The sequence below is a fragment of the Sminthopsis crassicaudata genome, chromosome 2, assembly GCF_048593235.1.
Source record: "Sminthopsis crassicaudata isolate SCR6 chromosome 2, ASM4859323v1, whole genome shotgun sequence".
Taxonomy (NCBI): Eukaryota; Metazoa; Chordata; class Mammalia; order Dasyuromorphia; family Dasyuridae; genus Sminthopsis; species Sminthopsis crassicaudata.
Window position 1 is genome coordinate 541,190,332 of NC_133618.1, and position 23,530 is coordinate 541,213,861.

Consider the following 23,530-nt stretch of genomic DNA (forward strand, 5'->3'; position numbering starts at 1 on the left):
TTCATTTTTATCTTTCCATCCCCAATGATTAGTATGGTACTTAGCACATTGTATATAACTAATACATGCTTGTTGATTGATTGAATATATAGGATTGTTGTATATACTTGGATATTCAAAATTCTTAGCTTAGTTCTGTGCTTTGCAGCTTTTGGTTAATGCCAGCATTTATGCTCAAGAAAATAGTACTTGGAAACTTTTCATCTGGTCCTGTGGATCCTGTCATGGCAGATGCCATTGATTTCATGGTTGACAGGGTAAGGGATGTCTCATTATATATGTTCTTTCATATGTAGACTATTCCTCTCTACCTATGACCCTGCATTCTTAAAGCTACATGTCACAGGTTGGGGTTTTTTTGTTTGTTTGTTTTAATATACATGAGGTGATTTCTGAGTATTAACTTTTTCATACATCTGAATAGATATTACATAATTACCCAAGATTTCTTATTTATGGAATCTGTCTTTCATTGTATACTTTGTAGTTTCTTATTATTTAAGGGTTAACTATCACTTTTTGTCATTATCAACTTATCTGGCCAGTGGTGAATTTCAAGAAATATCATTATTTTGCATTTAAATTAAAGAATTTTAGGTCCTTGAATAACTCTTAAGGGTTCATTAATGTTCTCTGTGTATTGCTTCCTTTGGATGCAGTTAAGTCCACTGAATGTTTTTGGTTTTTATTCATAATTATAGTTTTGTGCTTAGTAGAAAGAAAGGGTTCTATTTAGTAGAGTGTGAGGAAGGCAGCCATGAGTCAGATATTCAGAATAGTCTCTATGGGGGATTTCTAATTGTGCCCCATTGTAAGCCATTGTAGGTATCATTACTGTCATGGGCTTTCATCCTGAATGATGTCTGGTCTTGCACTCAAGTACTTGTAGGTACTAAGTAGTTTACTTTTATAACTACTATGTAATATTTTGCTTAGTTCTCAATTCTTTTTTTTTTTTTGTATACTCCTACATATGAACTCCAACAGGAGTTCATACTCCTACCATTTTGTGTTCATCTGCTTTATTAAACACTTACCAAATAGATAGTCTTATGGAAACTGAAACCTTGAAGAATTATCTGCTGACATTATGCATATATCATGAATTAGGGTTGTCATTTACAACCTCGCATTTGAGGGATAAATTGAAGTTGAAAATTCAAATGCCTATTGCAGTTTATCTATTTTTAAAACCATCATTGGAATGGGGAATGAGATGTTACAATTGTATAGAGAAAAATAAGGCTTGGTGACTTAGTGTAGGTGACTAAGAGAGGCCAAGTCTATTTTCTATCATGTTGAGTATGTTTCATCATCAGTGATATTTGTTGGAACACCCTTTGGGTAATATACCAGTGGAAGCACTGTATCTGTTGATTTTAATTTTAACTAAAAAAAAAAATAAATCTTTACCTTTGTTTTCTCCTACAGCTAGAAAGTTTGGGTCAAAGTGAGTTGGCTTCTAGACTTACTTTGAACTGTCAGAATTCTTATGTGGAACCTCATAAAATTCGGGACATTCCTGTAACTATTATGGACGTAAGTTTTCTTTTTTCATATTAAAGTAGAACCTTCATTTACATAAAGGTAGAACCTTTGTATCTTTTTAATTCAAAATTTTCCTTGCCTTCCAGAATCCTAACTTTGTTGTTGTTGTTGTTGTTGTTGTTGTTGTTTTTTTTGTGAACCTTAAAATCAGAAGTAGCTTATTTGTTGGTTATTTATCCTAGGTTTATTCTGGAAATAGCCCTATTATCAATTTGATTTCTCTACCGAATCTCTGCTATCATATTAGAAAGGGATCAAACTGTTCATTTTTTCAACATATCCTCAACTGTCTTTACCTATATCTTCACTTTACATAGCCAACCTCAGGCATCTTATCACAGCCCCAATCTATGTACTTTACATGATTCTAAACCTTATACTTCCCTTCTCTGATTTCTAACCTTCTTGCTTCCATCATACCCTTCAGTCTTTTTGCACCCATTCTTTTTCCTCATTATGACTTCCATTACCGGCACCCTCACTTTTCTCCCAGGCTGTGTTGTCTTCCACCCTTGCAGTCTTTTTGCCCTTATCCTATTAATACTCATGCCAAACTCCAACTGTGGATTACATCCTCTGCCCATATTCTTTGCTCTTACTCAAGTGCTACTGAACAGGACTTGAGGAAGTCATACAACTCTTCTGACTGGCTGCACTACATATTTAGGCTGTCTAATCTTACTGATCCTTCTCTGCTGCACAGCAGGCCTTTTATTCTTCCCTGATTAACTTTCTGTCACAGTCCCTCAGTGGCTGTTCAAAACATTTTCCTTCCTAACTCAATACCCTGGACCATCCCATTCCCCTCTGATAAAATGGAAGCCATCTGAAAGGCACCTGCTGTTCTCTCTCTACCTCAAAACTACATATATATTCTTTCTGAATTTCTTATAGCATAATAATATTCCATTGCATTCATGTATCACAATTTGACAGCCATTATCTACTATGTTTTTGCTTCTTTGCTATTCCCCCTAAAGTGCCACTATATCTAGATTGTGCATTTGGGACTGTTTTTCTCATTGACTTCCTTGTGGTATATGGATAGCAGTGAAATTTCTGAGTCGGGGATACACTTCTTAATAAATATTTGAGGTGAATTTAGTTCTTTTTAATTCCTCTACTGAGAAATGAGATTAGTGGAGGGAGGCAGAATCTGTATAAGAAAAAAACTTGGTACCATTTAGAACTGTCTGAAAAGGAGAGATTTACCCATGAATTCCCTGTCAGTGGAAGTCTTTAAAGAACAGATAGATAGCTTCTTATCAAGGATAATGTAAAAGGGATTAATCATCAAAAAATTCGAGTTGATGACTTCTTATGGTAGATTCTCTAGTTCTGGCCTTACTGCCCACACAATAATCACCAAATTTGTAGTCTATGCTTATTTTTATGAGCACACTTGAAAGTTGATACTAGTTGGGGGAAAGCTAAAGCAGTAAAGAAGTGATTCAACCTGATCTCTTTACAGTTCAATAAAGCATTCAGCAAGTGTCTATAAAACAACAAGCCTCAAATTTTTTTAAAAACCATGCTAGGCACTGGAGACATAAAGATGTAAACTAGTTCCTGTTTGGGGACAGACAGAGCTTTCATTCTAGTGGTAGAAAATAGCATGTACATAGATGTAATAACTAATAACTGGGGAAATCAGGAAAGAATTCTTAGAGTAGGTTGTTGTGCCTTGAAGAAAGTTATGATTCCAAATAAGGTAATGAGGGAGAGAATTTCAGACATAGAAGAGATCCTACACAAAGATAGGAAATGGAATGTCTTGTATGGGAAATGTACATGTAGTTTGTAGGCCACTTTAATGGAAATATAGAACACTTCAGAAAGAAAACTGTTGTTGTATTTTGTGATAATTTTCATCATTTGAAGAGGCTTCATTAAATACAACTGTATTTTTAGTTTTTCTCATTTTTTTCCTCAAAGGTATTTGACCAGAGTGCTCTTTCAACTGAAGCTAAAGAAGAAATGTACAAATTATACCCTAATGCTAGGAGAGCACATCTTAAAACTGGAGGCAATTTTCCTTACCTTTGCAGAAGTGCTGAGGTGAACCTTTATGTACAGGTAAGTCCCAACTTGGGACTTCTGAAACATTAGATTATTTTTCTCATTTTAATGCTTCCCTAATATAAAAGTGGAAGTCAGCAATTGGAAACATTGGATTATATTGAGGAAATTATTATATTTTCTGATATTTGGAAAACCACCTTTTACCCCGAGATTGCTATGAATTGAAGACTTTAATTGTAAAGAATAAATCAAGGATTCTGGGATAACTTTTTTTGTAGAATCAAATGTAATGATGAGTAAATAGTGTCTTTTAAAAAAAGAATGAAAAATAATTCCTAAAAATAGCCATTTAAATAGCTTTTCTCTATTTTCATAGATCCATTTATTGCAGTTTCATGGAACAAAATATGCAGCCATTGATCCCTCTATGGTCAGTGCTGAAGAACTTGAAGTACAAAAAGGAAACCTTAATATCAGTGGTCAAGAAGAGCCATAAGTTGGGCTGTTTGCAGCTTGACTATGAATCAATCGACCAGCCTTCCGGTACAATCAGGACTTTCAATCTGCCTCGTTGTTTTGGAGTGTGGATGATTTTTTTTTTTTTTTTAAATCAGCCAGTCATCACTGGGTTTCTGAAATAGAACCCATTCTATAAAATTCATTACTGGTGACAATGAGCTCCCCAAGCCATTGTAACTGCATTTTTTTTTTTTTTTTTGGTTTGACTTTTAGCTTTTGAATTTAAAGGAATATCTTTGAAACCTCCTATTTTAAGAATTGTGAAAATTTTTGCTACCAAAAGTCTTCATCTCTAGATTTAAGAGAACATTAGTTTGTGGAGTTTGGGAGTGTTTTTTAATGCTTTAGCTGTAAATACTGCAAATCCAGATTGTGTACTAGAAGCTTATTGATTATTTTTTATCTATTTTTGGTTAAAACTTGTTAAGGTGCCAAGGCTACCATCCACCTCTTTGCTTTATTTCTAATCAAAACAAATTGTTTGGGCTTTTTTAGCTGTCATCTTGCCAGCTGCTATAGTCATTTTGAATAAAACTTCAGTTTCAAGAAGTGGCTTTCTTTATCATAATTGTTGCTGCTGCCATTTTAGATACAGGGCTTTCCTTAAAGTTGATTTCTTGCTGTTTGTTTATCAGATGATCTTTGTAATATGTAGGAAGTCCAGTATGATCATTGATATTGTCTTTAAAAGGGGGGGAAATGTGTGGTGTTAGTGTTGAGAAAACTTTCAAATGACTTAATTTGCTTTTTCTGTCACTTATTTTCTTTGTGAAAGAGAAAAAGTGTTCCTGCCTGCCAATTCTTAATGGTAGAGCTAGGTTGATTCAAACCTAAAGAGTCAGATCTGCCAGGTACTACTGAAGGCATCTAAGCCCAAGAAGTTGATTATAGCCATGATGAGTACACTTGACTTTCAACTTACTTCTACTTTAATGGACATACTCTAGGAACTAGGCTACTCATAAAGAAAGAAAAGTTTAGGTTGGGTTTCTTCTCCCCCTTATTAGAACATTGTACTGTCAGCATTGTTTACATGAGAGTCATCTTTTCTCCCCAGATAAATACTACTAATAAATACTTGTCAATAGAATTAAGAAAAAGTTTAGAGATGCCATTGTGTTTAATACTCACTTGGTCCAACTCAAAAGTTTTATTATAGAATCCACAATCAATGTAATAACTTTTTCCTCTTAAAAAAAATTAGAAAACTTCATTTGTAAAACTCATCTTACTAGACCATCTAAATCTTACCCCATGATCTAGGTTCTGTCTGATGACATATATTGCCCAGAGAACTCAATGTCTACATGTGATTAAGTAGCCAGCACTCAAGGAAAAATCACAGCTTGGCGTTAGCCCTCCTCTTTTTGTCCCAGGGATTTTTTTACAATTTGCAAGGTAAGGCAGAAAAACTGCATTTAAGGGAATACACATTCCTCAGAACTACACGTGACTTGGAGGATTCAGCAGACCTAAATCTTAGTCCCAGTTTTGCTAATTAGCCATGGGATCAGTTTCTTCACATGTTTATTAAAAAGATGGAGGATTTGACAACTTTGAAGAACCTTGACAATTCTTTAAAGCCCTAAACTCTTGAGTCTCTTTCCCTTCTCTGGACCTTTCCTCTAATGGGCAGCTTTTGCCAAATGAAAAAGGTTTAATTAGTTGCCAATGTATTTATTTTTCTAAGAAGTAATCCCCTTAATCTGTCTCTGGAGTTGTTATGCAATAAAGCAAAATTTGGTCATGTGTAATTTTCAGACCACATTTTAAAATTCTTACTCATCTCTGCAGCTGTGATTTTCACAAAATGTTGGACCTAGGAGATTCAAAATGGCCATTGTAATTTTTTCTACTTATCAGTAACACTTTGAGAACTCATAACAACCTGTCCTGGCCAATCCTCTTAGCAAAACTCAGGAAAACAGTATTCTTGAGTTGCAATTAGCAAGGAGTGTGTTCTTTCAAATTTTATAAAGTAGACAAACCAGCTTGTAAATATTAACAGTTGTAGGGGTAAGCAGGCTGCAGTAATAAAACCAAAGGGATCAATTTTGTGTGATTCCAAAGCCCAGAGTGTCCCATAAGTTGTTCATGCAGCCATTTACAGTGACTAATTTCCTATTCTAGAGGAGATGCAGAACAAATCCCTGCACAGCCCTTTAGGGAAAGGGTAACTAGCATGGGACTTCTGTGGTGCTGATCTTGAGGTTCTGGGGTCAATGAGAAATGTGTCAGAGCCATAAAAGGGGAATCACTTTCTGGAGGGCTGCTCCACCTGGCTCCTCTAGCTCAAGTCACATTGTTGTACACTTCTTGGAAGAACTGGAATCTGCATTCGCTTTCTTTCTGATGCTTTCTGTAAAAGAAAACAAGGAATTTATTTCTTTCTGTTGATGGAAAACTCTGATCTACGTTGCAGAACTGATTTTATTTTAATGAGAAACTATTCATGACCTGCATGCAACCTATTATCCTTTCTTTATTATGCTTTCTACACCCAAGAGCAGATTAAACTCTTGTGTATATAATCTGACTTGTCTGAGAAGGAATATTATAGTTGTGTTTCTGAATAAGAGGAAAATATTGCTGTCAGGAATGTGAGGGGTGGAGAGCAAGTGGGAAAGCCCACAAGAAAAGCAACAGAGGTGAAAAATAGCTCAGCATGCCCACAGCATAGCATTTACCTTCTACAAAACCATGTTGTAAAAAATGTATGCCCTGACCCACCTCAAGAAAAATAACCTCATTTATACATCTTGCCCAGAATCCAGTGAGTTTTCTCTGTAAACAGCTTGGAGAATGTGCCCAAGGTCACTCTAGGATGAATCATAGTCAAGACTTAAACCTCACATCTAACCCTCTCCCTGCTGGCTGCCCAGGTGGTGTCTATCAGACTCCCTTTGTAAATGCACCAAATGTGGTGTTCCAGATGAAAGTGGCTCTTGCCAAAACCATACTACCCATGGAGCTGTGTAGAAAAACAATTGAATGATCAGCTTCCCCAAGGGATACCACTGCTCTACTTAGCTGAATGTGCTGAGGACGTATTTTACCAGCGAGATCTCTTCTGCCGATTCCCACGAGCCCTTCATATAGTCCTTTGTTTGGGTTTTCAGCTGCCATGATTACACCATGGAGCCAAATAAGCAACATTCTGTGGCCATGTTCCCGATAGCTCTTAGTGCCTGATGACAATGGAGAATAGGAGGGAAAAACAACTCAGCAATAACTCAGAGCCACCAGCAGCTATCTCAGAGTCTGTCTGTTTTAGCTAATGCTCAACAGTTCCTTAAAGGAAAACAGTAAAATGGCCCTTATGAAGCTCCTTTCCCTAGGTGGTTTATACAGAGATGAGGGTGATGATTCACTCAAGGAAAGTGAGTTCCTCCGTGAAGGTCAAGATCCTCCATGAACCTTAATTCCAAGTATCTCTAAAATTACTTTATCCCAGTAATCTCTTCCCCTGAACTTTTTTTTTTTTTACAATAATTTTTATTGAGTTTACTTCACTTTCCATTAAAACTTAAGCATTAACTCCCTAACTATAACAAAAGCATACTTAAACACAGTAGCAATATCAACTTCTTGGCAGCTCTAGCTAAATCCCTTTCCCATCTGATAATATCTGTGTTAGAGCAGGAGTATCAAACTCAAATATAAATTTTGATATTGTTTGATCATTTCAATTGTGAATTACTTCCTCACCCTATTTGGGGTTTTCTTGGGAAATATACTAGAATGCTTTGCCATTTCCTTCTCCAGCTCATTTTACAGATGAGGAAACTGAGACAAACAGGGTTAAGTGACTTGCCCAGGATCACACAGCTAGTAAGGGTGTCTGAGGTCAGATTTGAATTCAGGAAGATGAGTCTTCCTGGCAGTTTGGCCTCTGTGCCATTCACTGTACCACCTAAACGCCCTTAACTGTAAATGGGGACCATTAATCTGTATAGGGTTATAGAAATAAGGCCACACCTGGACTTGGAAAAACCACACATTGACATTATGTTGTTTTGAATTTTAATTTATTTTGTTAAATATTTCCTAATTACATTTTAATCCATTTTGGCTCACCTTGGAAATAAATTGGGCCATGAGGGCTATGTGTTTGGCACCTGTGTTAGGATTTACTTTTAGAAATAAGAAAGTTATTGTAGTCACTGTACTGTTCAGTTTTATCATATTTTTAAAAAATAATCCCTATTATTTGTCATTCTTACTAGCAGATACTTAGCCTTTATTCAATGATGAGACGTAAGTCTTTGACAGGATTTTTTTCTGTTTCTGGCTTAAAATGCCACTATCAGGATCATTTGTGTATCACTCTATTTTTTTCCTTTTTCAGTAAATTTTTGGTGCACATTTCCAAAACTGGGATAATGGAGATAATTTCATGTCGATATTATTATTTATGTTGGGTATTGTCTAAACTATTGGTATTACCAGGCATGCCTCGGTTATGTTTCCCTACAGTTCCACCCTCATGTTGTCCTCTTCATTTATTGTTACCAGTTCAGTAAGTTCTGGATACGCTTCATTTGTTTTCATTTTAGTTGATTATAGGTGAGGTCAGAGGGTTTTTTCCATGTTTATCATTTGTTCATATCTTTTGATTTCTGAGCTTTTATAGGCTTTATAATTGGTACCATTTATTTAGTATTTTGTACACAGAATCTTAAAATTATTTAATTCTAGTTCAACTTTTCAGGGGGCTTGTCTTCCTGTATACACAATTAAGTGCCTCTAGGACAAGGATCCCTGACTTAGACCTCTATAAACCCTGTAGGACCCAGCCATGGGGAACAAATGGCAGGTACTTAAAAAACAGCAGCACTTGTTGGAAAAAGGACAACAGGGTGCACATTCATTAAGTTTGGTGCTTTGGCTGTCTAGGAGTCATGTTTCCTAAATAGAAGGATCTGTTTCACAGGACATTACAGACAAACCACACTGGTCATTGAATTTTTTGGCTAAACCCACAGAGCCATCACAGCAGCATGGCTTCCCAGGATTTCTCTTCATTTGATATGCTTTGTACATGTTCTCTATCCTACTTGTCCTTCAAATTATATACAGGAACCCCATAGACAAAGTTCACTTTGATTTGAAGGCCTACATATGTTGAAGAAACGACAGTCAGTACTGAGAATTCAAAAATGAAATAACTTGTGCTTTCAAATTTACATTCTACTGAGAAGATATACTACACATACAGAAGCTGAATGGTAGTAAAGGGGACAAAGGAGAGACAAAAATGTTGGGGGGCTATTTGAGGGAGAAAGCAGCAACAATTTGTGGAGATTAAGGAAGACATCATGATGTTACCTGAACTAATCCTAGAGAAGAAATCTAAAAGGTAGAAACGAAGAGGGAGCATAGTCCAGCCCTGCAGGATGGCTTGTGTGCATAGGCAGAGGTGGGACATGGCATATCAGATTTGGGGATGACTTGTCTTGTTCTCTTGTAACCCTGGAGAAGAGGGCCTTTATTTCCTGTTTAAGGAATTTGTATTTTATTCTAGAGGCACCTGGGATACACTGACACTTTTTGAGTAGGGGAGTCGCTGGTCAGAACTTGTGCTTTAGAAAGATCATTTTGGTAGCTCTGTGAAGGGTGGGGACAAAGCCAAGATGAGGGAATCAATTAGGAAGTGATTACAATAATTCAGTCAAGGAATGGTAAAAGCTTGAATGAGTGGTAGCAGATCTAATGTTGTGGAGGTAGAATCAGCAGGATTGATGATTTTGATACCCGATTTCTGATAAGTGAGAGCATCAGGTGTGGGAGCATGGCCAGAGCAAGAATTTGTTTTGCTAGACTATGCATATTTATTGCAAGGATTATTGGGATATTGTTTATTGGGATAAAGACTAGGGGGGGAATAGAATTTTATTGTAGAAAAAAATAGATTTAATTTAAATAATAATAATTGTGTGTGGGACAAGGAGTGGTAAGCATCAGAGATGGCTCCAGATGGTGACTGGAACAGGGTAGTTGCTCTAGCAGAAGTAAGGAAGCTTGGAAGAGGAAGTAAAATAGAGAGTACTGTTACTGAGAGGCAATTGTTCATTAGTTTATATTGGGTTCACAACCATCTTATTGGTAGATGTACAAACATTTTGTTTCAAAGGCTAGTTATTGTCATGTTCTCAGTCTGTAATAGAGAAATAGAGTGGAGGGAAGACGACCCTTGGAGATCTGGGGTTGCTCCCTGCTATGCTGCTCCTGAGCTTTCTGACTGGAAACAAGTACCTTGCACCTGACATATACTTGCCATAGATTATGCTTTCTCAGCATTGGTTTCTTCATTTATATCATGGGTTAAAGTTAAGAACAGCCTTTCCTGAAGCACAGGGTTGTTATAAAAGCTCATATCAAACAATGTCTAGGAAAGCATTTTGAAGAGAACTACTGTATTTATTTAGTCTTTAATAATATCATTGCCTATACAGGCACTTTTCAACTCTCATTCATTTAGCCTATAGCCAGTGAGAGATTGGCAATATGGGGTTTATGTATATGTATTGAAAACATACACATACAAATATATTATTTTCATATTTTTAAATACATATATATATATATATATATATATATATATATATATATATATATATATACATTATATATATAATTTATATATACAGATATTGATGATCATGATCTCCATACTGGTTTGTGTGTGTGTGTGTATCTGTTCAGCCTTTATTTTAACTGTAGGATCAATATAGATTTTTGTAACAATTCACTTACATATAAAGCAGCTATTATATATTCTCTTTTTGCTAAGCTACATGAAACAGAAATGTGGATTTTGGGTCAAATTTCTTCTGCTTGTGGCTTTTTAAGAATCTTTAACTGCTAGTGGGAGAAAGGAAATACTTTTACCAAGATAATTTCTTCATAACTACATGTTCCAAAGGTTAGAAATATACTGGAGTCATGGGCTAGGCTCTTTCAGTCTTACTGCCCAGAAGAATCTTGGTTCTAAGGCAAATCATATCACTGAACAGATGTTTTAGACTCTGCTGTCAGGTCACAGCTGTATTCATCCAACATGGGGTTACTGAGAGAAAATAAGACCTATCCACACATCCCTGTAATAGAGCATAACATGTGGCAAGTACATTATGTCAGTTAATTACAAGGTGCTATGAGAAATGATTTCCATGCTCAAGGTCAGCCAGCCAAAACAGGTACAGAGAGGAAGCTAGAACGTGACTTTCACTGTTCTTTCTAGTGCATCATAGGATAAAAAAGATTTCCCCCAGAAATAGGAGTTTGTGTGTAATAAGTACCTGCCCATTGCTGTTCAATAGCACGAATGTGTGCATCAGTAAACTTCCAGTGATGCGCCAGTTTCTTCCAGTCGTTGTGCTTGAGGTATTTGGTGGCCAAGTGCCACAGTACTGAGCGAATATGCTGGGTTTCCACCCCATGGTCCTGTTTAAAGGTTAAGGGTTTCACAGCCCAAGAGTCAGACCCAGTTCTGAGGTTGTCCTGCAGCGGCAAAATAGAAGCTGATAGTGTGAAAAGTGCAAATAGCCTGTCAGGAGGAAATCATGGGACACAGTCAGCCTGGCCAAAAAAGAACTGTTTAGAAACAGTCTGCTGAGTGCCCCAGCTTTCTGCTTTGGGGAGGGTGATGCTGGTCATGGGACCAGTCACTATTGGCTCCCCGCTTCATCTACTACAGCATCTTCCACCTCCCTGCCTCCAGGGGATGCCTTGTAGAGGCCCTGGAAGACATCCTTCTGTGCTCTCTGCAAGTGGCCATTTAGTTTGTGCTTGAATACCCCAGTAATACAGAATTTTCTACATCTCATCTGATCATATATATTCTCTGACCTTTTAAATGAAAGAGGCTTTAAGGGAAACAAATTGAAAGTTCTTGGGGAGAGGGGAGCCATTGGGAAATGAAATAATGTAAAAATGCCTCAATAAAACATTGAAAGAAATGAGGTGTAAATTTAGTCTTATGACTTTTTTTTTTTTTTTTTTTTTTGCCAAAATGAATAAACATCCTGATATTTGTATGGGGTTTTGATGTTTACAAAGTCTTTGTGAAATAAAGATCTACAGGTGTTTTCAGATAAGGATACAGAAGTTGAGATTTCCTGTAATAGTAGTCAGAAGTTCCCAGCTCCTCACTCCCACACTTTTACCATTTCTCTAACCTGGATTTCATCCACTCCTTCATGAAAGTCTTGGGTTAACCAAATCCTGGGGCTGGCTTCAATCCCCCTCCCCCCCCCCAAAAAAAGGCTTTGTGAACTAGGAATTGGCTTATTTTCAAGATGCTTGTCACTGAATCTGTGTTTTTACTATCCTGTGATGTGGGCAACTTAGGCAAATCTTATCTTTGAAGTCCTGGAACCTTATCTATAAATGGGGATAATACCTGCAGTCCTTATTTCTGATCCGTGCTTTCTAAACTCTACCTATATCTTGTTGGCTAATTGACCACAATGCCAGTTCCTACTCTTCTACCTCAGCTGCCTTGATTTTCAAACTAGCACTTTAATGGATGTAATTTGCCCTGAAGACAGGATGGGGAGAAAAGACATCCCTGTCCAGCCTCAGTGACATCCATCCCATAAGCACATTTCATTCATTTGAGATAGTTTGTCAAAATGGAAGGCATGAATGCAGTGGGTAACCTGCTATTTTCTCTTTTTCCTCTCCCTGGTCTCCACAGACATCTTTCACCATCACCTGGAGGCAATACTTGCTACTTGGAGCTGACTGTGGCCAAATTACCCTGAAAACTGATTCATATCATTCTCTACCCACCAACAGCGGGGTACCTTCCTACCTGCTCCCATTTGTAAAAGCGATCTGCTTTTATGATCATATCTACCAAGCAGATGTGATTGCCACGAGCAGCGACATCCAATGATGTTTTTCCTTGCTAGAATTAAAGAAGAAAGAACAAATAGCATTACTACATTTATTTATATAAAATGAAAATGAGATTTTTTTTTCTAGTGTGCCCTATATACTGAAAGGATAACATTTCCTATATATTAGAGAGGGGAAAATGAGAGGTTTCTTTAGGTATGATATTAAATGTTTAATATTAAAATTTTTTCCATAATGAGAATATTCACATTCATAAGAATCATTTATATATAGTTATACCATTTAGATTTATAAAGTATTTTCCTTACAACCTTCTTTGCTATAAATATCACAATATGAGTTATCACTTTTTTAATCGAAGAAAAAAAGGATGAGGCATCTAAAATAACTTCCCTAAAGTCACACAACTAATTAGTGTGATGTAAATAGTGTCTCTACAAAAATCCAGATTATTTTGCTATTTTGAAATAATAATAATAGCATTTATGTAGGGCCTACAATATACTAGACATGGTGTTAGGTGCTAACTAGTTGACCCTCTCAACAATCCCTAAAAGGTAGATGGTATCCCCATTTTACAGTTGAGGAAGGTAGGGCAGAAATAGGTGAAGTGACTTGCTCAAGATCACAGCCAGTATCTCTGATCCACCATATTTAGGTTTTATTAACTTCAGCCCATTGCACCACCTAGCTGTCAAAAGGTTGCCCTTGAGTAAATTGAACAAGTCATGAGTGCTGGAACACTTCAGTCCTTTGTATTGCTCCTCATCTCTCCCCTGCAAACACGACATCCGGGACTTTGCTTCCAGCTTCCTGGGGACAGCCATGATAAACTGGCTTGCACCACTCTTAAGAAGGTGCATGATGTTTTGCTAGTCATCTTTTTACTGTTCTCTCCTATCTGTTCCACTATCCTTTTAAGTCCTCCTAGTATGTAATTTTCCATGACTTTAACTACCACAAGTAATAATGATCCATCCCTCCATTAAATTCTTTTTTTAAAATGTGCAATTCTTTTAAACATTTCCACATTTGTCATGTACAAGAAAAATCAGGCCAAAAGGGGGAAATAAAACCCTGTCCCTTAAATCCTTGTATGACCTTTATTACCCAATTTAGGGCTTATTTCATTGTATACTGCCATATATTGTTTTTTAATGTATGAATGACCCTGGGCAAGCCACTTAACTTAGCCTTGATTTTCTTAGGCTAGAGTCAACAGCCTACTAAGTACTTTCCAGCTCTAAGTCTATGATCCTGACATATTTCTCAGCTAAATAACAAATTCCTCCAAGCCAGGAAAAGAACTTCTGTGTAATAGTGTATACAAAACACCCATAGTAAACGCTTTTCTGCTGTTGTGAAGAATGACCTGTATTCATGTTGAAAGACAGTCACCCCCTGGGTACAGAAAATTTGGGTTGTGATTCTAGAGGCTCCTGGAAATAACTCATTGGGGTGGATGAATAGTTAATATTAAGGGAAAAAAATGACTTTAAGTTTTAGCTCTTAAAGGGATTCTCATCGGTGAACTTGCTTTCTTAAACAATTTGATAACTATTTCAATATAATTGGCTTCTTCTGTCATCCTGTGTATTTTGTTGTTTTTCACTCTCATGTCTGACTTTGGTACTCCTTTGGGGGATTTCCTTGGCAGAGACACTGGAGTTTTTGCCATTACAGATGAGGAAACTAAGACAAATGGGGCTAAGTGATGCTCAGCACACACATCTGCAGCCAGGTTTCAAATCACAAAGATGAGTCTTTCTGACTAAGATAGCACTGTATTCACTGTATCACGCAGCTGTGCTTTGCTTTATTTGTTTAAAACATCTTTTAGGAGGGAATCCAGGATACACAAAAGATGAAAAAGACCTGGCCTATCTTGACCCTCCCTGTTTCCACATAGATTGTTGCCTGTCATTTCACCCATCGCCCCCACCCCTTTATCCCTCTGCAGGGCTGTACTTGATGGTACATATATTTCAGCAGTATCACAAGAGGTCATGGATAAGGCTTTCATAGCTCCCTGTGTGGGAGAGTTGAGCCTAAATAATCCCTTGCTAGGGGGTATAGTTTATGGTATACCTCCATGAGACCTAGCTCCTGATACTAGGCAAAGAGGCAATGCCTTAACAATTGGAGGGTGAATAGGGAATCTACCTTATCTGTCAAATTTAAGTTCACTCCTTCGAGGAGGATCATTTCTGCTATGTCTTGTCTCGAGTTCTCAGCAGCAATGTGGAGGGGTGTCTGTTGCCTCTGAGAAAATAACATGATAAAAAGGAAATGAATTTCAGAGCAAAAGCCTTTAAACTTGGGAGGTAACAAGTGATATGGCCCACGTAGCAGTGGGGCTCTGAAGTAAGGAAGTCGAGCTTTGAAATGGCCATTGACACTAATTATGCCTTGAGGTTTTTAAAAAGCAAAAAACAAAACCCTTTGCTGTAGGTTAGTATAAAGAAATTTGCAAATTGAACAAAAAAAGATAACTGGACAAAATGAGAAAATTTTTATCAGAAGCCCTCATACAAAGAGAGCCTTTGGCCACAATATATTCTCTCATTGCAAGATTTAATTCCCTGGATTGGAATGTGGTCTTTGGCTTCCCACTGACAGAAAAAGGACCTCAAGCATCTGCCCTGAAATAAAGCAAATAATCCACAACCAAATGGAACAACAGTTCCACTTTCAAATTACAGACACAGCATGCTTAATGACCTATAACAGTAAAAGATAAATCAACCATATTTACAACTGAGCAACCATGTTAATAATAAGTTGGTTGATTTTCCTCCTAAAACTACTACAAATAATATTTTGGGTGAGATTTCTCAAATGGGAATGGGGAAGAATGATATCAGAGGGGGAAATATTTTTAATTAATGGAAATAAAATTTATCTCCCTCCCCCCAAATGAAAGAATTTACTCCCAAGACAAAACTACACCATCAAGCAACAAACCTGCCAAAGTCCAAAAACAGCAAAATGATCATTGGTCACTTAACATCTGCCAAGGATGGCCCTTAGAAAAGCTTACGTTGTCAGTGACATCCAAGTTGATTTCTGCCTCAATGAGGAGTCTGACTATGGAAGGAAAATTGTGCAGCACCGCGATGTGGATGGGAGATGCATTTTGCTGTGAAGAAATTGCATCAGTGAGCCCAAGAACACTCCCCAGAGAAGCTCAGAACTGGCTTTTGTGTAGGGCTTGTGACAATACTGACCTAGATGACTAAAGCATTAACAACATTGAAATGTAAAGCCCCGAGCCCAAGTCTGGGGCTTGCCTTCCTCACTTCAGACTGCTTCATCACAAGAAAATCTTATCTAATGCAGACAAAATTCAATTCTGTTTGCATTTGTTAAGCTCCTACTACTTGCCAGGTGCTGTGTTAGGCACTGCAGATAGGAGGCTTCAAGTAGCTTAATATTGTACTGGAGGAAAACTAATGTGAATACAGATAAAGAAGTACAAACTGATTTCAGAGACATAAGGAAAGAAATTACCATGTAATAAGCCACTAGATTGCACAGTGAATATAATACAGGGCTTGGAATCAGGGAATCCCAAGTTCAAATCCAGCCTCAGATACATCATAACTGTGTGATGCTAGACTCACCACCCTCTGCTTGAGTTTTTCCCCCTATAAAATGGGAATGGGGCAGCTAGGTGGCGCAGTGGATAGAGCACCAGCCTTGAATTCAGGAGGCCCCAAGTTCAAATTTGACTCAGACATTAACATTTCTTAGCTGTGTGACCCTGGGCAAGTCACTTAACCCCAGGCTCAGGGGAAAATAAATAAGATGGGAATAAAAATAGCACCTATTTCCTAAAATTTTGAGGATCAAATGAGATAATTATAAGATTCTAAGCAGAGTGACTAGCCTTCAAATGCACTTCATAAATGCTTGTGTCCTCTTCTCCTCCCATTTTCCTAACTATAATTTTGAGTTTGGATTGTTTGGTTTTTGGATTCATGGGCCCAATTCCACTGCTGGTCAACACAGAATCTTTAGCTTTGATCTGTCTGTTGCCCCTCCTTAGACAGCCTGATGGCCCCTTCCTCTCAGGGGCTTAGTGCAGCACATACTGAACTTCTAATTAATTGCATTAGCACCACTGATGTTAAGAACCCCCAGTTCTCAAGCCATTCCCTGGCCTCAACCTACCCTAATCAGGGTTACAGTTGTGTGCCACTATGCCCAGCTGCTCACCTAAGTTCCAAGACTTGGAGAATTAAAATCATAGGTTTATAGCATCTAAAACTGGAAAGGACAAAAACCTTAAAAGGCATGTAGTCCAACTACCTCATTATACAGATAAGAAAGGAATCATGTCTTGGAGAGATCATAGTCATTGAGATTAATATTTAAGGCAAAAGTGATTATTTAAGACCTTTTACAATATAAAGTACATATACTTTCTTTTTATATGTATGCCCTATGTGACCAATTAGTCCCTTACACTTTTAGCACCATGGCAGATTCCACATTTGTCGGTTAAGATGATGGTAATGATGGTAACTAGGTAAGACCTAGTATACCAGTACTACCTCTACTACTACTACCACTGCTGCTGCCTGCTACTATTACTGAGATTCATTCACCCTTTTCTGATCTCCCCAAAAGTCCATAAAATACTTAAGCTAGGCAGGGACTTCATCTAACTTAGTTGCATTTTGTTTCTTTGATTCCTAAACTATCTGCATAGGGTCTCTTTTGGAAAATTTCTAGGGGGAAGGTGGACTCCATTTTACCTTTTCTGTGTTTGGTCACTCAGATATTAAAAAGTTTTTCAATCTTTAAAGCTCCTCAAAACTCAGCTTATCTGCCACCCTCTATATGTGTCCTTTCTATAAATAACCCTTTACAATGGTGCTAGTGGATTGGGCTTTAGCAGCATCATTGTATAGATGTCTGACTTAGATTCTGTACACACATGCATACATACATACATACATACATATACACACATACATGTATATATGTATATTTGTTTTGTTTTGATCTTTATTTTTTTCAAAACTTATTTTTAAATCATATGCATAGATAATTTTCAATTTTCACCCTTGCAAAACCTTGTGTTCCAAGTTTTTTCCCTCCCTCCACCCCCTTCTCCCAGACCTCAAGTAATCCAAATATGTTAAACATTGCAATTCTTCTATATATATTTCCACAATTATGCTGCACAAGAAAAATCAGATCAAAAAGAAAAAAAATAAATTAACAAAAATGCAAGCAAACAATAAAAATGGTAAAAATGCTATGTTGTGGTCCACACTCAGTTCCCACAGTCATCTCTCTGGGTGTAAATGGCTCTCTCCATCACAAGACCACTGGAACTGTCATGAATCATCACCTCATTGTTGAAGAGAGCCACGTCCATCAGAATTAATCATCGAATAATCTTGCTGTTGAAGTGTAGAATGACTTCCTGGATCTGCTCATTTCACTCAGCATCAGTTGATGTAAGTATCTCCAAGCCTCTCTGTATTCTTCCTGCTGGTCATTTTTTACAGAACAATAATATTCCATAACCTTCATATACCACAATTTATTCAGCCATTCTCCAATTGATGGGCATCCACTCATTTTCCAGTTTCTTTCCACTACAAAGAGGGCTGCCACAATATGTTTATTTAAGTAGATATACAGGTATAGACATAGACATATTTTGAATAGGTAAAAGAGACCATTCTCTTCTTATGTAGCCTTAATCACAAAGACTGTTGCCTCAGTCAAACTGAAACCTATTTAAGACCTTAATTTAAAAAGGCCAAGGTCTCCCACTGCATCCAAGGCCTTTGGAGGGGAAAGTGAGGCAGGTGACCTTGCCTAGCCTCCCTCACTTAAATCCAATTCACTCTCATGTCACAGCATTACCTCTCTGATGTCATGGTCCTCTTCAAAAGCTAAAGTCGCCAGATACTAGTACTAGCACCTTCCCTCTCTCCAATTATCTTGGATTTATATAATCTATTTTTTATATTCTTGTATATGTTGATTCTCCCAAAAGAATGTAAGCTCCTTGAAAGCAGAAGCAGTTTCATGTCTGCCTTTGTATCCCCAGTGCCTAGTGCATAGTAGGTTTTTACTAAATAAATGTTTATTCTGATGTTATAAATAAATTAATAAGTAGCATTAATGCTTATTCCTATTTTGGGGGGGGGGGGAGTCTAACTTATCTTCCCTGCTCTAACTCATTCTTAGTATAGTACAGTATAGTACTCCATAAGGCAAGATTTCCTCTTTAAAAACAAACTTTAAATTAGTGATCCTGTCAAACAATCAGAACCGCAAAGCTGAAAGGTTTCGATTGACCCTCTTGTTTATTAATGAGGCATTTGACAAACTATTAAAGGATTTGCCCACGAAAATGAAAACCGGATCATCAGACTCCTAATACAGCACCTTTTTCATTTCATTTGGTTTTCCTTTAGGTCATTTTAATTCTATAAGTGGTTCCTAAGTGCCTACTACGTGTGCAAGTATTGAAGATTGTTGTTCAGTCTTGTGTCTGACTCTTTGTGACCCCATTTGGGATTTTCTTGACTAGAATCCTGAAGTGGTTTGCCATTTCCTTCTCCAGCTCATTTTACAGATGAGGAAGTTGAGACAAACTCTATTAAGTAACTTGCTGGGTCATATAGCTAGTGCCTGAGACCAAATTTACACTCAGGTCCTCCTGACTCCAGGCTAGGCACTGTATCCATGAGCTATATAGCTGTCCTACTGAAGATGCAAAAATGAAATAAGACTTGGACTTGGAAACTCTCTCTCTCTTTCTGTGTGTGTGTGTGTCTCTCTCTCTCTCTCTCTCTCCCCCTCTCTTTTATACACATATACATGCTTATATATACACATATACATATATATACATGCATGTTTATGTAGCAAATATACAGATATACACGTTTTATATGTGTGTATAGACATATACACATTATATATATTCACATACAGATATATTTATATACAAACATACATACATGTATAGACTTACACATACATTTTATACATACATAATTATATATACACATTTATTTACCACACACACTATATATAGATAGATATTCACATATACCTAAATACACTCATAGATGTTTATATATGCAGACACAGATATACACATTTGATATATACATAGTTAGGTACACATTCATTTAGATATGCACACGTTTTATATTTATAAGCACATTCATTTATATGTACACTATACCTTTACATACATACACACACACACACACTCATATATACAAAGACCTGGTTCAAATTTCAACCCTGATGCTTATTAGTAGTGTGTTCCTTAGGCCATCCATTTATCTTTTCAATCTCTTCAAGTATAAAATGAAGCTAATACCTTTAGTTCCCAACCAACAGGGTTATTGTGAGGTTTAAATGTATATGAAAGCTTTGCTAATTTTAAAACACTTTATAAATAAGTATTTCCTCTTTTTATAAAATGGAATTAAGCTAGATAGGTTTCCTAAGGTCTAAAACCCCTGTGGAAAGCACGTTTCACATATGATTTCATGCATTATAGCAACTTGAGCCATCTTTCCACTATTGACATATTCAATACCAAGATATATAAGATTTTTAACTCTAAAAAATCCAACTTACCTGATTTGCAGCATCTTTGCTAATTCCAGCATCAATGAGAGCATGAGCAATATCATCAAAGCCGTGAAGAGCAGCATAATGAAGGCAATTCATTTGTTTCTAATGGAAATATCAGAAATGCAGCATGATTCCTGCCCTCACATTTGCAGCCACCATTGATGCATTTGCTACTGCAGGAAGCCTTTCCCCATCCATGCAGTTGCTATGTGTTCCCTCTGAGATCAGGGGCCCATCTGCTATTTGTAGAGAGCTTAGCACGATGCCTGGCACATAGTAGGCACTATAAAAATGGTGTTAGCTCTCATTAGTATTATTTATGGTGCTAAAGTCACTGTACCCTTTCTGCCTGCCTCAGGAGCATCGCATGTTTACCTGTCTCTAAATCAGTGCCTTAGAATGCCCTCTGCTTTGGTTTTATATTAGGGAAGCCTGTAAGTGCCCAGTTTCCAGGGGCCAGATGTCACCTTTTACTAGAAATCTCTGCCTGCCAGAGGAGCATCAGGATGCTTGTGAATCAACTGTTTTGTCCTTAAGTCTCCTGGCCTGTTGAGCTCAGGCAAAACTACACCTTCTAGTCTCCATCTCTGAGTCCTCATTCCCCCTCCTATCTTGTGTCTTCTGTAGTCTGTGCATCTCCTTCAAACAGAGATCTTAGGGGTATCAAATCATGGATATAATTATCTAATTCAGTCTCCTTATTTGTAGATGTGACAAGGGTGTTTTAAGGGATTTGTTCAGGGAGGATAGAGTGAGGGACCTTGTGGGTGCAAAGATCTGAATTCAAATCCTACCTCAGACACTTTTTAGATCTGTGACTCTGGGCAAGTCACCAAACATGTCTCAGCTTCCATATCTGTAAAATGAAGAGGGTTGAACTTGACAATCTCTAACGTCTCTTCTAGCCCTAAATCTCTGGTTCTATGATTTGAAACAAAGTTCTCTGGTGTTCTTTCCACTGTACCAATGGGTCCATCTAGTTCAATCCCTTAATTTTACACATTAGGAAGCTAAGCTATTAACAACAGCTTCCAGGATTTGAATTCTAGTCCTCTCAGCCATTATACATACTAGAGGTTTAGCTTACATATCATTCATTTAGCTCCAGGATCTATTACTCCCAAAGTCACTTTCCCTACCTTGAGTGAGTTACCATCCTTGTCCAAGGATAATTAGCCCCAGAAGCCTCAGCCTAGAGACTCCAGGTGGTAATCCTGGCAGTGTTCCACACCACAGCCTGGGACAGCCATGAACAGCAGCCCTAATCCTTGCCTATGGACCCACTCATCTCCAAACCTCAAAGCTCCAAAAGCAGTTCAGGTGCCTGGGTCTGGACCTACACCATCTGCTTTTATTTGCTGCAGTTTTCTTGTTACTTCTCATGTGAATTAATGTGCATTAATAAAGTAGTAAAAAAAGAATAACACCTTTGGAGTGACAGGACCTTGGTTCCCAACTTGCATTTGTCAATTAATGAACATTTATTAAGTGCCAGGCACTGTGCTAAACACTGTCAGTACCTCTGTGACATTGGGCAAATCCCAATCCTTTTTGGGTCTCAGTTTCCTCATCTGTAAAAATGAAGGGGCTAGGTAAGATGTTCTCTGAGATCCATTCAAGATACAAATCTAAAATCTTGTGTTATGCAGTTTTTCACATCAGGCATCCACTTCTTTATCTGGCCATTTGTTTTGAAGACCCTTAACTATGTATTATTTGTCCAAGTGACAGAGAATGAAGCAGGATCAGGCAAATTCAACAAGGCACATTCCTCAGCAGCCAAACAGGCTGGGCTGGCTCACCTGGGTCTGGGCGTTGACCTTGCTGCCAGCCTGAATCAGGAGCTGGACACAGTCCAAGTGGCCTTCCTCAGTTGCCACATGCAGTGCAGTCAAGCCTTCCTGAAACAAAATTAGAGATGGTGGCAGCATGTCACCGAGAATAGATATCCAACCTCAAAATCAGAAAGACCTAGTTTTATTTCCAGACTCTGATACACCCTGATTGTGTGACTCTGGACCAGAAACCTAACTCTTGAATGCTCTTTAAATTTCAGAGAAAGTGATGATCTTTATTTATAGATGGAGTTTCCTTTATTAATGAAAACATAAATCTCAGTCCTTATCCTTAATTAGAATAGTCATCATTTCACACAATTTACTTTGATTAGGCTGAATTACTCACTGTCCTATACACATGCTATGGTCAGTTTTGCCTCTGTACTTTTGTTCATGACATTCCCAGTACCTGGGATGTCTTCCCTTCTCTTCTTTTTTCTTCCAAAACTTTGCTTTTATGGAACAGCTAAAGTCCCACTTTATCTAAAATGCATTTCCTGACCCCTTCAGCCACAGGGATCTCAGGGTCCTCTGACATTTATTTTCCTATTAGAATGTAAGCTCTTTGAAGGCAGGGACTAATTCTGTCTGTTTCCACTGGGTAAGACACAAGTAGGTGCTTAATTAACACTTGTTGATTGGTTGTTCCACTCTTCTAGCCACAAGTCGTGCCTTCTGACATCCCTAGCATTAATACTGCAATTTAACTTTTCATATGCACATGCATGATTTTCCTAACTGGAGTATAAGCTCCTTGAGGGTAAGGAACTTATTACACGATTTCACTGTCCTCCCACTTCAGGTAATTGCTGCTTTTGTGATTCTGGGTCAATATAATTTCTTTGTACTTTATTTTCTTTATCTGGAAAATGAAGACTTGTTGCCCAATAAGGACCTTTGCAGCTCTAAACCTATTAGCTTTATTACATATATACACATATGCTATGAATTACATATATAGCCAATATCTATATATCAATAGGTGCTCAACAATTTTTTTATTGTATTAATGCATATGTAAACAATAACAAGATTCCAGCCACTTGGAGAGGAGTAAGACGGAACTAGAAAACATGTCCCATTCTCCCTTACATGGAGAGTATTCCCCAAATCTC

The 23,530-nt window shown here is 37.5% G+C and overlaps 2 protein-coding genes across 6 annotated transcripts in view; one reads left to right on the forward strand and one right to left on the reverse strand.

The window, feature by feature from the left end:
- SPG21 (SPG21 abhydrolase domain containing, maspardin) overlaps nt 1-4,635 on the forward strand; it is a 32,985-nt gene extending 28,350 nt beyond the window's left edge. For both annotated transcript variants that reach the window (XM_074294831.1, XM_074294830.1), the window contains 4 exons: nt 149-257; nt 1,432-1,539; nt 3,484-3,624; nt 3,947-4,635. In XM_074294831.1, the coding sequence (XP_074150932.1) occupies nt 149-257; nt 1,432-1,539; nt 3,484-3,624; nt 3,947-4,066 (478 nt within the window). In that variant the 3' untranslated portion in view covers nt 4,067-4,635. The remainder of the gene's footprint in view (nt 1-148; nt 258-1,431; nt 1,540-3,483; nt 3,625-3,946) is intronic.
- Nucleotides 4,636-5,190: 555 nt separating this feature from the next.
- The window catches only part of ANKDD1A (ankyrin repeat and death domain containing 1A), an 81,045-nt gene continuing 62,705 nt past the window's right edge, over nt 5,191-23,530 (reverse strand). For 2 of the 4 annotated variants that reach the window (XM_074294828.1, XM_074294827.1), the window contains exons 8-15: nt 22,380-22,478; nt 20,581-20,679; nt 15,995-16,093; nt 15,118-15,216; nt 12,908-13,003; nt 11,391-11,592; nt 7,146-7,277; nt 5,191-6,448 (exon numbers count right to left, since the gene is read on the reverse strand). In XM_074294828.1, the coding sequence (XP_074150929.1) occupies nt 6,387-6,448; nt 7,146-7,277; nt 11,391-11,592; nt 12,908-13,003; nt 15,118-15,216; nt 15,995-16,093; nt 20,581-20,679; nt 22,380-22,478 (888 nt within the window). In that variant the 3' untranslated portion in view covers nt 5,191-6,386. Of the gene's footprint in view, nt 6,449-6,551; nt 7,278-11,390; nt 11,593-12,907; nt 13,004-15,117; nt 15,217-15,994; nt 16,094-20,580; nt 20,680-22,379; nt 22,479-23,530 lie in introns of those variants that run through there. The other 2 variants (XM_074294826.1, XM_074294825.1) reach the window with 1 other exon arrangement.